The 17,465-nt window shown below is 42.1% G+C and overlaps 1 protein-coding gene and 1 long non-coding RNA gene across 2 annotated transcripts in view; one reads left to right on the top strand and one right to left on the bottom strand.

Moving 5' to 3' along the window:
- Positions 1-278: 278 nt before the first annotated feature.
- Positions 279-2,068, bottom strand: LOC121708452. The gene is made up of 3 exons (XR_006031649.1): positions 1,343-2,068; positions 1,128-1,225; positions 279-1,001 (listed from the first exon to the last, which is right to left on the bottom strand). It is a non-coding gene; the product is annotated as an uncharacterized LOC121708452 (long non-coding RNA).
- Positions 2,069-2,206: 138 nt separating this feature from the next.
- abr (ABR activator of RhoGEF and GTPase) overlaps positions 2,207-17,465 on the top strand; it is a 145,579-nt gene continuing 130,320 nt past the window's right edge. The window contains exon 1 of the mRNA XM_042091147.1: positions 2,207-3,242. Coding sequence (XP_041947081.1) covers positions 2,420-3,242 — 823 coding nt within the window. The 5' untranslated portion in view covers positions 2,207-2,419. The remainder of the gene's footprint in view (positions 3,243-17,465) is intronic.

Below are 17,465 nucleotides of genomic sequence, written 5' to 3'. Positions count from 1 at the left end.
GTGCAATGTATTAGCAATAGCCTAAGAGCAGAATAGATATGGATATGCAGTGAGAACAGTGTATGAACAACATGTACAGTATATATATATATATATATATATATATATATATATATATATATATATTGCACATTTGTGTGCGCAGTGTAGTAGCAGTAACATTATACATAATATAAATATATGCAGTGTATGTAATATTATAATAAAACAGTGTAACAGTAATATTATAATGAAAAAAAAAAAAACTGAATAAACAGAAACAGAATAAATGTGGAAATTCAGTATGAACCAGACAGATGCAGTACAGATATGTGCAGTATACAATACATTATAGGAGTAAAAAATAAGTCTATGTGCAGTAAGAACAGTATAAGAGCATTAGAATATAACTATGTATTGGTGTAATTACAGTAGGCTACATTGTATAAATATAAATAGACTATTGGGATAGGGTAGTGAAGCATGTTCTAATACTTCACCACTAGAGGGAGATACAGGTCCAGTTTAAAGGCAATTGCACTCTATCTTCATTGGAAAGGAAATTAACTCTATTGCTTACAGATAAGATTTGTTATCAGGCTTCGTGAAAATCCTTGCAAAAGACTACACAATGTGTTTAATTTCTAAGTTGTTCACTTAGAAAGAGAATTTGATGCAATAAACATTTAGAAATATCAAGCCAGTGAAATACATCAGGGTATACAATACCGCCAGATATGAAATCAGTATTGACTAGTTATCAGAGACTGATGGCAACATGCTTTTAGTAAAATTATCCTTCACCTCTGGCAAAGGTTCTAGAAAAGCTATTAAAAACAGAGCATAGGCATCTCTATCTCTCACCAATCAGAGATGTTCTTGGCTTCTTGTGATTAATGTTTCCGCCCCTGACACAGGTCTTGTTCCCGGAAGCCTCTCCCCTGGCCAGAGTTCAAATCTGAGGCTCAGCACAGTTGGATGCAGCAAATACTTAGTGATGTAATTCCGCCAGCACATCCACTCTAAGAAATTAACAACATTTTGTAATATTGTCCACTTATTTTTTTTCTTTATTTTTTTTAACTCATTTAACTGTATTCTGTTATCTATCACGGTCATACTAATGAAGTGATGGATAGCCACAAGACCTGATGATGCAAGACCTCCCTGGTGACTTCTTTTGCTGATTTCCATTTCCAGGACTTGAACAGCAATCTAATTTCTGCAACGTTGATAGGAGCAATGTCTGGCATGTAGACAAAAAATCCCTTTATTTGATAGAATTCCAAATGTTTTTCTATTAAACAGTAAATAAAAGGAACATTGAACCCATAAATATAACATTACATCTGAAAATACATACTGTATGTCTGTATTTTCAAAGCATTTGCTCTGTATTTCCTGTTCAAAACCATGTTCAACCAATTAGGGCTTGGTGAGTGCATATCTTCTGTTGCTCTTGGGTAAGTAACTGCACACCCTTAGATGTGCACACACACACACACACACTCACAGAGAGAGAGAGAGAGAGAGAGAGAGAGACTTACTAGGGAAGTATCAGTGGATCTATTCCTCAGTTTCACTGTTTCATCACACTGGACTAGCCATCACCAGGCCCCCCGGACATCATGATACCCATATCGGATGTATTATGTTCTCCTCTACCAGTGGACAGTGGAGTGGAATTAGATGACTGCGGATGAAAATCTACAGGGGCTTCTGAGCATAGTGACTGTACTGTTTGAAGCCAAGTCTAGCTCATCTCTGAATGTCTGAATCCATTAAAACATTTATTATTTAAAATTCAGTCCTTAGTATTAGGCTATGCATGGCTTTGAATGCTGATCCTGAAAGAACTGATCTATGTTGTGAGCTGGTTTAGACAAAACTATATTAAATCTTTAAGTTTGAATACAAAACACTAACAGTATAGTTATAGACAAAGACCCGCATAGCCATTTCAACGCAAGAAACATTAGATGGTAATATATGAAGAAAAAAATAGACTACAGGTGGTACCCTGAAAACGGATTGTATATTGTATTGTATTTCTTTATTTACAGGAGTGGAGTCCAATGTTTGTTTGACACTTCATTCATACATTGACTTTAATGTCCCTGAACCACAGAGACGCCCTTACAAATGTTAATAAAGACACATGTATTTAATTGGTCTTACACCCTCTGACGTCAGTACTTGTAGTGTGGCGGAAGCTGGAAGTTCTGTCTGTGGCAAACTATGATGTTGCAGTCTATGTTCATTAGAGGTTGGCGCTTCAACTAGGTAGCTTAGCTCAATGGACGTGTCATTGCTTCATAACAATATAAAAAAGGCAACAAAGAGTGGGACTGTGCCTGACAAGTAAGTTTCTTTGTGCGTAGTTTCGTGTTATCCCGGATTATTGAATACACCTTGTTACAAAGCTGTTTCACTTGCTACAATGTGGGAACATGAGGAATTCGAAAGACATTGGAAGAAGGAATTTCCAGATGGGGAAGTGCCGAGAATGGACATACAGTCGGTGGAAGACATTGAAATGGAACTGGACAGATGTAAAGCCAATCTCAGAAAATTGCAGCAGGCACTTGCGGAGGAGAAATTTAAAGTGATTTTCCTTCAGACCTCTCTCACCAGAAGTAAGAAAAGTTATGACAAAGGAAGGTGGGAACGCACTTACCAGAACGAGTCGGATGTCTACACCATGATTTCCAAACCCGATAAGGCACAACAGAAGCAAGAACAGTCTATCGAAGTAAAAGATACGGAACGCCCAGCGCAGCCTGAGAAAGACCCAGTGATTAATAAACAAGGAGAAGATCCCGCTCGAATTAGTTCATTTGTTCGAAATACGCCAGGCAAACCAAGTAAACCAGGTAAACCCATCCCACCTCCACGTAAACATCTGAGCTTCCAGAAGGGAGCACCTACCCCAGCCCCAGCACCTTCCCCAGCACCTACATCACAAGTTGTTGATGGCAGCTGTATTAGCCGTGCCGAGGGTCGTTCTGATCCCAGCAGTGACCATGAGTATGAGGAGGTGGGTCTGAACCAGAATTTTGTCTCGAGAAACCTTGTAAATCCCAATGCAAGAGACTCCCAAAGACTGAATCTGCAAAAGGATGCACTGCGACAGTTTCGTCTGAGCAATGATTTGGACTCCAGTGATGATGGAAGGCTTTCACCTTTGGGCATTCGGTTGGCAGGGGGTTCCGGACGCAGCACTCCAGACAGACGGAGTGATGGATATCTGAGTTCAGATTCAGGTAATGATGTTTATGGCATTCGCTGTGATTGCATTATTCCCCAAAAGTGAGAATATGTGAATTAAAGATGTAAATGTTACTATTGTTGCTATCACTGGCAATTGGAATGTCACTGCTTGGGTAGGCTTACTGGCAAAGAGGAACTTGCTGTCTGTGTCCTCATATGACAACCCCACATGTTAAAGTCACCTCACTTCAGTATGTCAAAGATGCAGTTAGTCAGCATGCTTTGGGGAAGTTGGCTCAGGACTGGTCAGAGATAATTACTCACATGGTGTTTGGATTTCCCATTTCAGTTTTATCACAGATTTTACATTAGGCAAGTATGTTTAGCAATGTTGGAAAAAATGACCGTAACCTATGTAAGCCCAAATGCCTCTTCCTGCAGAGCTGGGTCAGGCCTTGGAAGCTCATGTGCTAGAGACTGACAGGAGGCTATACAAACTCACAATGCAGAAGTGGATATGAAGGTTGAATAAGACTCAAAGTAATGGTTAGTTGTGGTAGCCTAAGCCTACACTGAGTGGGTTGTGTTGTCATATGTGGCCGCAGGTTTCTGACCATGCCCTATTTAAGAATAAAGGTCAATGCAACTCCCAGAATGGATTAGAAAAGGTTTTGCGTTAGTGTGAAGAAGCATCATCCGTCATATCCCATCATTTCACAGAGCATCAATGCTTTTGTGGATTCAGAAAAGTCACTTGGTAGCCTATCCTGTCCCATTCTCATTTGCTTCATTTAGGATCATTAGGAATAGGCCTAAATCTGGGGTCTGAATAAATGTGTGTGTGTGTGAGAGAGAGAAAGAAAACATCTGTTGAGTATGTGGGACAAGTGTCAGACTAAACTAGTGGTTAGTTTGTTTTTTAATTTGTAGGAGCAGCAGTCGTCCTTGCCTGCAGCATATGGCATGGTGGGTTGCAGTAGGCCCTGTCTTCATGCTGATTTTGAAGAGAGTGCATGTTTGAATGCCAGTCATGATGGGCACTGGTTTCGGTCAGCTTGTGTGTGCTTTTGGCTCAGTATACCCTGTGGTTAAACGGCCTTGCTTAACATTTACTTCGTGAGAAAGTTTGTTGTGTGCTCAGTTCCTCATCCTTTTCCTCTGTCTGTTTGTTTGTTTAATGAGTTCATCCTTCTGAAGGATCTCTTGTTCCATTATCTCATTTGGAGTGGACTAAGAGGCCTCCGCACATAAGCTACTGTAAGCGTCTCTGTTCTTGAGGCCACCTGACTAGGTGCTTGTTATTTTCGGTTCTCATGACACAGGTGTGGAACACAGGTTCGTTGTGTTGAAGGTGGAAGTGTGAGTAGAGAAAGGGGTCAACGTTATTATTCCTTAGAATTGGAATATGTGTCCAGTTATCAAAGATATGTAGCAGCTGCTTCATTCAAAAATGCATTCAAGTTTTCCGGTATGGCAGTGTACTTCACAAGAATCACACAAGATTACGTCTAAATATGGATGTAATAATGCTCTGTTGTTAAGTAGGCCACTCATATTCACTGAGGAACTAAGAGTTCACGTCTCACAGAAAGCTGTTGTGGATATTGTGTCAGCCTTTCACGCCAGTAATGCCTTTTCAGTTTACCTCAATGATGTCTGGTTCAGATTGAAAAGGCAGGCTGTTCAACAGTGGAGGAAGTCAAATGCAACACAATTTAACACCTGCAAATGAGACACGGACGGTGCACAATGCAAACACTAATCAGCTGCAAGGAAGTAACATGTATGAGTGTGAGTATCTGTCTGTATCTGTCTTTGTGTGTGTGTGTGTGTGTGTCTGTGCATGTGTGTGTGTGTGTGTGCCCCCTCAGGTGCAAGTCATGTAGGCTACCTTCAAATCTCTGAGCTATTGTGAGCAGCACCCTATGTGAAGTTTGTGGTTGTGTTTAGCAGGGTACTGCAGCCCTGCCGGTGGGTGTTTTGTGCCCCTTCGTTGAGCCTGAGTGTCTGGCGCGCTTCAGCCTGTGACACCTTGAGCGAGACGCAGGATGTTCAGTGCTGTGCTGGCCTTGTGAGCTTCCTCTGCTCTTCGTTAGTCAAGCGTCTAGAGCTGCTACAACTTTGCTAATGTTACCATCCTCAGCTTCCTCCAAGGCAGCGACTCTAGGAAGTGGAGTTTAATAATAGCTTAGCGTATCATCACTACAGACAGATGGGGTAAATGGATTCAATTTTGTGTTGCAGGGCCTCTCCCAGAGGGCCCTATATCCTCTTATGAGGGCATATTCTTCCTCACACCGCACCATTTTTCTAGACATAGCTCATGCTCACAACACTAAGGGCCTGCCCAGGCCCATCCTGGTGGATCCTGTTTTTGGAGGGGAACAGTTGGCTGTCTTCCTGCCAAAATAGTGGGTGTGCGTTACTCAGAGGATTGTGACAGTGTCTCTCTTTCTCTCTCTCTCTTTCTCTCTTTCTCTCTTTGTGTGTGTTTGTGTGTGTGTGTGTGTTTGTGTGTGTGTGTGTGTGTGTGTGGGGGGGGGGGGGGGGGGTGTATTTCAATGCGCATGTCCAAATGCATTGGTCTCTTTGTGATTATATACCGTGTCTACACAAAGTCCATCTGACTTGTACCTTTGTACTGACTTGACTACCAAGCGTTTCACTGAGGAAGGTAGACAAGACTTCCTCCCTTAGTAGGACAGAAGAGCTGCTAAATCTGAAGAGGATGAATCACCTGACCATGACCTGTCCTGCTGCGTCTCTACATATCTGCCCCTAACCAAGGGCTGTTCAGGCTCTCCACACACTGACCTAGCAGCACAGAAACCAGCTCAACAGAGAGGGTGGGTCCCATCAGAACCAGCTCAATAGAGAGGGTGGGCCCCATCAGAACCAGCTCAACAGAGAGGGTAGAGAGGGTGGGCCCCATCAGAACCAGCTCAATAGAGAGGGTGGGCCCCATCAGAACCAGCTCAACAGTGAGGGTAGAGAGGGTGGTCCCCATCAGAACCAGCTCAATAGAGAGGGTGGGCCCCATCAGAACCTGACCATGTGGACACTCGCTTAAGAAAATGTCTAGCTTTACTAAATCCAAAACAATAAAACATGTCCATTAAAAAAGATACTGTTACAGTATGTAGAAAACCGTGAACTATATTTGACCAGCAGGGAATATGAAATAGGTGAGAATTCAATGAAGGCTGTGGCCTGTTGGTAGTCTTCACCTGTCTCTGAATGTGAGTTTGCTTGTTCTGATCTTAGATAAATAGTTTTAAATAATATTAGCTTCCTGTCCAATTTAAATGCAATGTTTTAGTTAGACTTTAAACTTTCCACTTTGCCAGTTATATTAGAGGAAGTGTGTGTATTTATGTTTTTTTTTTTTGTTGGTTTAAGGCCGTGTGTCATGAATGGAATGAGGAAATATCTGGAAAAAGTTTGAATATCCTACAAAGCAAAATTTTTTAGACAGCTATAGTTCTCATCCTCCCGTCCTGTATGCATTTAGATTCTCTCTCTGTGTGTGTGTGTGTGTGTGTGTGTGTGTGTGCGTGTGTGTGTGTGTGTGCGTGTGCGTGTATGCGACTGCACGTGTGTCCTAGAGTATGCAAATGGTACAGGAGGTGCCTTGCACAGAAATGTGACACCTTAAGTGACTCATTTTATATGCTTCCATTTTCATGTCGTCCATCTGTACAGTGGGGAGTGGAGATGTTGGTGTTTGCCTGTGTGTGTGTTACTTATCCTGTTTGTTCCTTAGTTCTCCGCAACGTCTTTTTAAATGTTTTCATTTATTTTTTAGCTCTTTAGTTTCAGCACATGAGAAACACATCATCAGGGAAGCAATGTTTGGTCATTAATATTTTGAAAAGTATTATTCATTCAAACTTTGTAGGACAGAAGACAATCATGTTCTCAACACAAATGAACCATGAAAAGTCTATAAGGCTCTAGATTTGGAAAAAAATGTGAAACGAGTGACATTGAACATATGATAAACTTATGTATGCATTTGGTACTCATGCACTCATTATGACCGCCGCATTTTTTCGCATGTCCAAATTTCCGTCAAGGATTACGGGACACTGAAAGACCGGGGTACACGAAACTTGGTGGGCATGTAACCCCACATGGATAGCATGGAACCATCGTTTTTCGTTTTAATCTGTAGCCCCCCCGCTGGACTGGACCCCCCGAAAGGAGACACAGTTTTCTGCGAATATCTCGAGAACTGTAGGGTTTAGGAGGACCATTTTTTTGTATGTTGATCTCAAGGGGCCATGTCAACCCATTCCATAACCACTCATTTCATGTATAGCGCCACCTAGTTAAACACAAAAAAGTAAAAATGAGGTGTTGTAATCGCAGATATCTGTGACCTAACATAGTCAAAACTGCACGAAATTGGAAGTGTAGGATCATTATGACACCCTCTGAATGCACACCAAGTTTCGTGGAATTCCGTTCATGGGGGGCCACACAATAAATTAATTTATGTTACTATACACCAACTGGCCTGTAGGTGGCCGGAGACAGTTTTCTGTGAATATCTCGAGAACCGAAGGGCCTAGGAGGTCCACCTTTTTTTTGTATGTTGGTCTTAAGGGGGCATGTCAACCCATCCCATTACCACTTATTTCATGTATAGCGCCACCTAGTTAAATTAAAAAGCAAAATATTGTCATCACAATATCTCTGGCTGACATGGTCAAAACTGCACGAAATTGAAAGTGTAGGATCATTATGACACCTTCCGAATGCATGCCAAGTTTTGTGAACTTTCGTTCATGGGGGGCCTTACAATAAAATGATTTATGTGTACATTTAGTGACCGAACAAGGATTCCTAGGATACTGAAAGACCAGGGTACACGAAACTTGGTGGGCATGTAACCCCACATGGATAGCATGGAACCATCGTTTTTCGTTTTGATCTGTAGCCCCCCCGCTGGACTGGACCCCCCGAAAGGAGGGTAGGGCAGACACAGTTTTCTGTGAATATCTTGAGAACCGTAGGGCCTAGGATGACCAATTTTTTCTGTATGTTTGCCTCCAGGGGTCATGTTAACCCATTCCATGTGCACACATGTGCATAAACAGATACACACGCACACACATACATTCACAGTAATCATACTATGACACATACTCACACAGTAGACACCATGTACGCATGCATGCACATGCACAAACACACATACGCAGACAAACACACAAGCAAGGGGGTCGGGTTGTATAAAATGAATTTTACATGTGAAATCTATGAACTAATCATGTTTTGGTACTTGTTGTCTAGCAGATACCAGTGAGAATTGAGTGTGGATAATGCAATTTAGTGAGACAGTTAGAATCATATAGGCCTTTCAGCGTGATTTATTTTTGTGGAAAAAATGTGCTGGACTGGGCGGCGGTCATATTTTGTACCGCTCTGCGGTACATCTAGTTATTCTTTAAATTGTACATCTAGAACCCACAGCATTGACCAACCCTTTTTTTCACACACCCTACCTCAGTTCATTTGGTTGAAAAGTTTTTTGGTAAAAAAAAAAAAAAACAGATCTATAATTTGCCCATATTTTATCATACTTGATCCTCTGTTTTCATACTGTGAGTTGTTGTTATTGTGAATGAATGGCCTTTCAGCATTCTTTATCTTCAGACTAATACAGGTTCCAAACAGAGCCGTATTGAGAGATCTATGTACGGCTCTGGTTCCAATGGCAGTGTCGGGCTACTCTCCCTGAGGGCAATCACTTCTAACAGGGAGGCTCCACCGGGAAAGTAACTGAAGTACTCCGTTCCGTACCTGAAGCGCTCCGCTGCGTAGCATAAATATGTTTTTAGAGGACTGGTCTAATTTTTTTGAACGTATCACTTCTGGTGTAGCCAGTTCCTTTGATCATAGTGGAGGCTAATTGTTGCAGCAGACGCTACATGAACAGAAGACTTGAGTTCTGCGCCCTGTGTAGCCTAGAGTCAGTGGTGCAGGCAGTGTTGTGAAAGGCCTGACACATGACAGGGTGCTGCAAATTCACAGTTGCACTACGAGATAGACGACTCTAACTTTGTTTGGGTGTAAAAATATGATTCAGATGTCTGGTGAGCTTTGTTTAAAGTTCTTTGCTGTTGTTTTCCGAATACCTGGTCTATTCAGTCATAACATTGCAGTGTTTAAACTCACAACCAACTAATCCTTTTTAAAATGGCTTACTTATCTCTCTCTTATCTTATTTCATACAGCCTGTTAGTAGCTCTCTTTGTATCTTTCTGTTTTTCACTCTATATTTCCCTCTGTATCTTTCTCTCTTTCTGTTTCTCTTTCTCTCACACACACACACTCAGTCAGTCACTCACTCATACATACACAAACTTCCCCCCCCCACACACACCTCCTAGCAATCTTGCTCTAGATAAACCACACCGATCAAGCTAACTGACAGCCTGCTTCGGCTGCCATGGAAACCTGTCAAAAGGGGCTGACCATTGTGGTCTCTGTGAAGGGGGGACAGGTTTTGACTTCTCGCCTTTCTCCCAGCTGTGCTACACCTCAACAGTTTGAGGTCAGGAAACGGTGAATTTGTCTCAAAGACGCCCTGCTCACAGGAAAAGACTTACAGAAAAGGCTTACTCATTAACGGCTAAAAGTTCCAACTTGGTTGAAAGTGAGAAGGGTGTTGTACGTCAGATTCGCTACTGAGTGGTCCTCATGACGTGGGACCCTGTGCGTTAGCACCCCCCCCCATCAGTTTTGTGGTATTTGATGACGGATCACGTAGGTTGTGAGCACTATGAAAGCCATGCTCCTTTCCACAGGGGTGAATCAAAACACAAATCAGTGGCAGCGGACAGAGCTGGACAAAGGTCACTACTCTCTCTGTGTAATGAATGGGGAGCCATACAGCAAAGCTGTTGTGTGTGGAACTGGTCTCCATTTAATGTCACAGAGTGGCATTCACAGTGGCTCTGTGTAATGCTGTTTCTCTCACTGAATACACTCACATGCACACACAAACGCACACACTGATTGGCTGTATTGGGCAGAGTTTAAGGTGGTCAGTGGGTCTTTTTCCGCATTCCTTTGTTTTCCTCATCATTTTCACTTCCTCGTCTGGACCAGGTGAAATGGGGAACAAGCAGCCTGTCAGATTTGCAGTGCTTGCACTCACTGTGATACTCAGAGCTTTAGAGCACTCAAAGAGTACATGTGGTTCTCTCTCTTTCCCTCTCTCTCTCTCTCTCTCTCTCTCTCTCTCTCTCTCTCTCTCTCTCTCTCTCTCTGCGCATGGTTGGTGTGAGTGGGCGGAGTCAGTGGTGAGTGGATGGTGTTTCGGTCGCTGTACCGCGAACGAGTGTTCTGTTTAAATCTCTATTTCTCACTTTACTTCTATTTTCTTTCTTTCTATCTATTACTTTCTGCTGGAGTACTAAAGGTTCTTGCTTGGTTTAGTTTTCTGGCAATAAACAGGGGGTTTTCCCCTAAAGCGACTGCCTCCAGTCTTGTGCTGGAATCATGGCAGAGATTTTTGGTCAACTAACTCGGCGTCATGCTGTTAAAATAGCATCGGCAGCCAGTGTTGAGGATTGTAGTTTGGCTGCCGGAGAAATTGTTGGTCATGAGAATATCGTATCAGCATCTCGCATGAACAACGCGATTGTGCTTTTCTTAAAATCAATTGAGTTTGCCAATCAGCTGACGGAGAATGGCGTGGTGATAGATGGCGTTTTTACCTCTGTTGCCCCTCTTTCTACGCCTTCCAAGAAAGTCATTTTGTCTAATGTCCCCCCATTCATTTCTGATGAGATTCTAGGACAAACACTGTCGCGCTATGGCAAAGTGGTCTCAACAATTAAAAAAATCCCGATTGCGAGTAAATCTCCGTTGTTGAAACATATAGTGTCCTTCAGGCGTTTCGTGTACATGATCCTTAAGAATAACAATGATGAATTGGACTTGACAATTAATGTGACTGTGGATAACTTTAATTATGTGATTTATGCAACAACTAGCATTATGAAATGTTTTGGTTGTGGACAATCGGGGCATCTCGTGCGCGCGTGTCCTGATAAAAAGGATGACACGAATAATAGTGGAAACAGTGAAAATAGCAATGAGTCTAGGGGTGATGTGGCAGAGGGAACGTCTAAAGAGACCAACAACGAACCTAATGTTAACTTTGGTGCAAATAATGAGGAGGAGGCTGCTGCCTCTGCTAGTGGGCCGGAGAGCCAAACTCCTGATTTAACGTTAAATTCAGTCCAAGGGCACGGGGAAAATCACGATGTTAGATCGGCTGATGGGGAGGATCTTTCCGCACTTTTGGGGGAGACTATCACTGATTCTCAGAACTGTCAGGGGAGCAATGATGATGTCATTAATGGGGAGGTTTCCGTCGCTATGGAAGACATGGAAACCTCCGTGTTGGAGGAGGACATTAATGTGTTTAAAGCACCGTCGAATAAAGGAAAAAGAAAGCGCATTATAAAGAATAAAGGGGGACGCGCTCATATAGAATTGACTGATAATGAGAGTGAAAGTGATCTTTCTGACTGTAGTGTAACCTGCAGCTTGCGACTAAGCGGCTATCGCACTCGCAATTATAGAGTGGAGGATATAAAGAAATTCCTTAAGGACACAAAACATTCTAGGAAGGTCCGGGTAGACGAATTTTTTCCTGACATTGAACAGTTTATGAACAAATCACGAGCATTTATGCGTGATGGTAGCATCACTGATCAAGAAGGATTTCGTCTAAAAAAGATTCTCACAAAACTCAATGTTCTACTGAATGCCAACGATGACAAATGTTAAAAACAATTTCCACTTTGTGTCCTAGGATGGCTGATTGCATATGTCTATATTTATTTTTTTATTTTTTCTTTATAATGATGGGTGAATTTCGTGTTGCTTCTTTAAATGTAAATGGCGCAAGAGAAAAAATTAAGAGGCTCTCTGTGTTTGAAACAATCAGACAGAATAAGTTTGATGTTCTCTTTATGCAAGAAACGCACAGTGATGCGTCTAATGCAGCTGCTTGGGCTCAGGAGTTTGATGGTCTGTCCATACTTAGTCATGGTACTTCTACTAGTGGTGGGGTTGCAGTTCTGTTTTCTAAGTCCTTTATTCCCATCACTTTTGATGTTGATGAAGTTATAGAGGGAAGACTTTTAAAGGTCAGAGCCCAGTTTGAAAATCGTTTTTTTTGTGTTTATTTGCATTTATGCTCCTACACTGGCAACAGATAGAATGCTGTTTTTAAATACTGTTGGAAATGTTATAAAAAATTGCTGTTCAGAGGATATTCTTATCCTTGGAGGAGATTTCAATTGTACTGCACAAAATTTTGACAGAAATCATGTCGAGCCGCACATGCCCTCTCGTAGACGGCTTGTAGAGATTATGAAGTCCAATGATCTTAGTGATATTTGGAGGAACTTTCATGGTGAACAGAAGCAATATACTTGGGCACACTCATATAATAATTGTTTGTCTCTTGCAAGACTTGACAGGTTTTATGGTTTCAAACATCAGCGTAGTCTATTCAGGAAATGTTCAATAATTCCAGTTGGCTTTTCTGACCATAGTTTGGTTTTCTGTTCTTTATTTCTAGAATTTGTAAAACCAAAAAGTGCCTACTGGCACTTTAATACCAATTTGTTGGCTGATGGCCATTTTAGAGAAGTCTTCCTTTTTTTCTGGAAGGAATTTAGAACCACGAAATCCTGTTATAAGTCTTTGCAGCAATGGTGGGATTGTGCCAAGGTACAAATAAAACGACTCTGCCAGGAGTATACAGCCAATGTCACAAGGAACATAACACTCTCAATGAAAAAAATAGAGGAGGAAATAATCGAACTTCAAAATCTGGCAGAACAAACGGGTGATCAGGCACCCACTGAAATTCTTAACTCAAAAAAGAAAACATTGGCTGACTTTTTAGGTTTGAGGGCACAGGGAGCTCTGGTCAGGTCCCGCTTCCAGAGTGTGGAGCTGATGGATGTACCATCAAAATTCTTTTTTAACTTGGAGGTAAAGAATGGACAGAGGAAGTTCATTCATGCTTTGAGGTCTGAAGATGGGAGAATCCTTTCTAATTCTCCAGAAATACGCAATAGAGCAGTACATTTTTATAAGGAGCTTTATAACAGCGAAAATCCACAAGATCAGGCGACTGACAAGGCTTTTCTTTGTGACCTACCTAAGGTATCTGAAGAGGCAAACACAGCCCTTGGAAGGGTGTTGACCCTAGAGGAGCTGGAGAGAGCCCTCCACAGTATGGAGAGTGGCAAAGCACCTGGGGTGGATGGCCTGCCAGTAGACTTTTATAAGTCCTTTTGGCCAGAGTTGGGCACAGATGTGCTTGCTGTTCTGAGAGACAGCATCACCAGAGGGGTGCTGCCACTGAGCTGCCGTAGAGCAGTGCTCACTTTACTGCCAAAAAAGGGAGACCTGACAGATATAAGGTCCTGGAGGCCGGTGTCAGTCCTCTGCTCTGAATACAAACTGCTGTCTAAAGTTTTAGCAAATAGACTTGGGGAGGTTTTGGAGCAGGTAATCCACCCTGACCAGACCTACTGTGTGCCAGGCAGATTGATTCACAACAATGTTTCCTTCATCAGAGATGTCTTCTATATTGGCAAATACTTCAATCTGGATTTTGGTGTGGTTTCAATTGACCAAGAAAAGGCATTTGATAGGGTTGAGCATAATTATTTGTGGAATACCTTGTCAGCCTTTGGTTTCAGCCCCAATTTTATTCGAATGATCAAAGCATTGTATTGTGACATTGAAAGTATTCTCAAGGTTAATGGTGACTTGTGCGCTCCTTTTAAGGTATACAGAGGTGTCCGTCAAGGATGTCCCTTGTCGGGCATGCTGTATAGTCTGGCTATTGAACCTTTCCTTGTAAGGTTGAGGAAGGAGATTGTTGGAGTGAAAATCCCTAACTGTGATGATGTTTTTAAATTGTCAGCTTATGCTGACGATGTGGCTGTCCTTGTTAATGGCCAGAGAGATGTTGACACGCTTTTAAAAATTTGCAATGAATTTAAGGTTGTTTCTTCAGCAAAGGTAAATTGGTCAAAAAGCATAGCCTTGCTGGTTGGGAGTTGGGTGAGTGGCGAACCTGGTCTGCCTGATGGCTTAGTTTGGAATAGGGGTGGTTTTAAATACCTGGGTGTTTTCTTAGGTGATGATGCTTTTATTCAAAAGAATTTTGATGGGGTAATTGAAAAAGTTAAAGGTCGTCTAGAGAAATGGAAATTTCTTTTCAGTATTACTTCGTACAGGGGGCGTGTTCTCATTATTAACAACCTGGTTGCATCCTCTCTTTGGCATCGGCTGGCTTGTGTGGATCCTCCTTCAAACCTGCTACCGAAGATTCAGTCAGTCCTGGTTGATTTTTTATGGGACAATCTACACTGGGTACCTCAGAGTGTTTTATATCTGCCTAAGGAGGATGGTGGACATGGACTTATTCATCTACAGAGTCGAACTGCTGCCTTCCGTCTGCAGTTTGTACAGCGTCTTCTCACAGGATCACTGGACTCAAGCTGGAAAGCTGCAGCCTGTTGTATTTTACAACTTTTTGAAGGGTTGGGCTTAGATAGGTCTTTGTTCTGGTTTAATCCAAATAGAATGAATTTTAATTTACTTCCTGCATTTTATAAGAATCTGTTCAAAGTCTGGTCTCTGTTTATAATTCAACGCCCACGACAGACAAGCTCATTATTCTGGTTGTTAAAGGAGCCTCTGATTCATGGTTCGGTTCTTGATGTGAGTCAGGACTTGTCCCTGGTACCTACTTCTAAGCTTATCAGCTCTGGAGTTACAACCCTTGGGGATCTAGTAGAGTTTGCTGGTCCTGATATCAGTAATAGCCATACTTTAGCTCAGCACTTAGGTGTGAAGTCCATTAGGATAGTTGATCAGCTACTTGGGAAATGGCGGTCTCTCCTAACTGGGGAGGAGATGCAATTGCTTGGAGATTATTTTGGGGGGGAGTGTAGTCCTGACTGCCATGACCCCTTTCCCAGACTTACTCTACTTCCAGATTTAACAGGTTGCACTGGTTGCTTCTTACTCCCAGATAGTTTAGTTTTCCTGGGTCCTACAGCTGCAACTAGTAAATCATTGTACAAACTGTGTGTTCTCTCCCTAAATAAAAGGTCTCTGGACAAGAGGGTGGATACACCCTGGCGTGAAGTGTTGCAGGTTGAAAATGATGTCAAACCACAATGGCGTGCGTTGTACAAGTCACCATTAACTAAAAAAGCTGGCGATCTACAATGGCGTATTCTGCATGGTGCAATAGCAGTGAATGCTTTTATTTCTGTTTTAAATCCAATGGTTGATCAGGGGTGCCCTTTTTGTTCTGTAAGGGAGACTGTATTCCATGCCTTTATGCACTGCCAGAGGCTCAGACCTCTTTTTGCTGTTTTGATGGCACTTTTCTTTAAGTTTGATGAAAGTTTCTCTTCGGAGATTTTCATTTTTGGTTTTAAATATGTACAAAAGCATCGCTTCAAGTGTCAGCTCCTAAACTTTCTGCTTGGGCAAGCAAAGATGGCGATATATGTTAGTCGTAAAAGGAAAGTTGAGCAGGATGTAGATGTTGATATCCTAATGGTGTTTTCTATTCTTGTAAGGTGTCGTATGTTGATTGATTTTCATTTTTATAAATCTATGAAAATTCTTGATGTTTTTGAGGAAAAATGGTGCTACAACAGCGTGATGTGTATTGTTGAGAATGATAAGCTACAGATTGCACATTACTTTATTTAACTTTCCTAACTTTTACTTTTTGAGTATAGTGTCAAGTTGATCTTGATGTATTTTTAAGATTGTAATAAAGAGTTTTTGAAAATTCAAATTCTCTCTCTCTCTCTCTCTCTCTCTCTCTCTCTCTCTCTCTCTCTCTCTCTCTCTCTCTCTCTCTCTCTCTCTCTCTCTCTCTCTCTCTCTCTCTCTGCTCATTTCCTGTTTCATTAGCTGCTTGTGGTGAAATGTGTGTGGCTGGTATAAGAAACAGTCCAACCCTTTCATACTGTTTACCCTTCCCCATTGCTAAAAGATTCTGTAAGATATTTTTAGAAGTAACATTTCTCAAACAAAATACTTAAAAGTAGTTTAAATGTTTTTTTAGGCAGGGCCTAAGTAGTTTAGGCACCAATAGAGATTGCTATCTATAATGGCAAAAGTGATTGGAGATGATCTGAAATAGCTGTCTAAGCTATCTGATGTTTATAGCGTAGCAGAGTGTGATGGTATAAATTGATTGTGTTCTTCACGCCACACGGCATGTTTAGCGTTCGTAACGAGTGAGCAGCAGGTGTCCGGTCCACTCAGTAATGATTAACCCCAGTCCCCCTCCTCTGCAGGTGCGCCTGCTCCACACCTACATTCTAAAGCCATGAAGCCATTATTTTCTCATTTAGGTCAACAGCTTTTTTGTTTTTTGGTCCTGCCATTTATCTTTGTGAGCTGGGTGCCAGGAAACACACGTAGTGATAAAAGCACTGGTTGATGTCTGTGAGTAAGAACTGATTCATCATGACTGATTGTGACAGCAGATCCTAAGCTAGAAAAGCAGAAGCCTTGGATGCTGGTTCTAGTCATCTCTGCTTGGGCTCATGCCAGACTGTGAGAGCGTTTTCGTGGGCGTGTGTGTAGTGTACATGTATAGTGCGTACTGCGTGGATGGTGTGTGCGCACAATGCCAGTAATTGCATCCATTATCCTTGGTTAACACAATAGGCTGAGTCCCAGACCTAATAGTTAAAGAGTCAGCTCATCTTGACCTCTCTGTCTGGGTGACGCATGTCTCACAGATGTGGCCCCCCGCTAGCACTCAGCTCTCCCGCCCACACCCTCCTTTGTCCATTATCAGCCTTCGAGGGTCTGGACATTTGACTCATCTGGACACTATACTGAGGGGGCACTGTGGCATGGCATGGGCAGAGTCGCAGGCCTTGTTATATATCCCTTATTTGACATAACCACCAGCACTAGGCATTTTCAATTGCTACTTGCCAGGGATGTTTCTTTAAGGCAGCACACTTATTTGTCCCCAGTGTAATGAACCTTTTATTTGATATTTTTGTGTAAATCCGTGGTGACATTATTATCCCACTGAGTTCTTTCTCACACCTGTGGCACTTCATGTTCATGTGAGCTAATAATTGGAACAGATTTTGGTCATTTGGAGACCACCCATCGTTTGTCTCTAATATTTGAGTACCCTGTATATAAGAGAGGTTAAACTAGTACCATTATTG

Source organism: Alosa sapidissima, chromosome 5, assembly GCF_018492685.1.
Source record: "Alosa sapidissima isolate fAloSap1 chromosome 5, fAloSap1.pri, whole genome shotgun sequence".
Taxonomy (NCBI): domain Eukaryota; kingdom Metazoa; phylum Chordata; class Actinopteri; order Clupeiformes; family Clupeidae; genus Alosa; species Alosa sapidissima.
The sequence above is the reverse complement of the archived record's forward strand: the minus strand, read 5'-3'. Positions and strand labels throughout refer to the sequence as shown.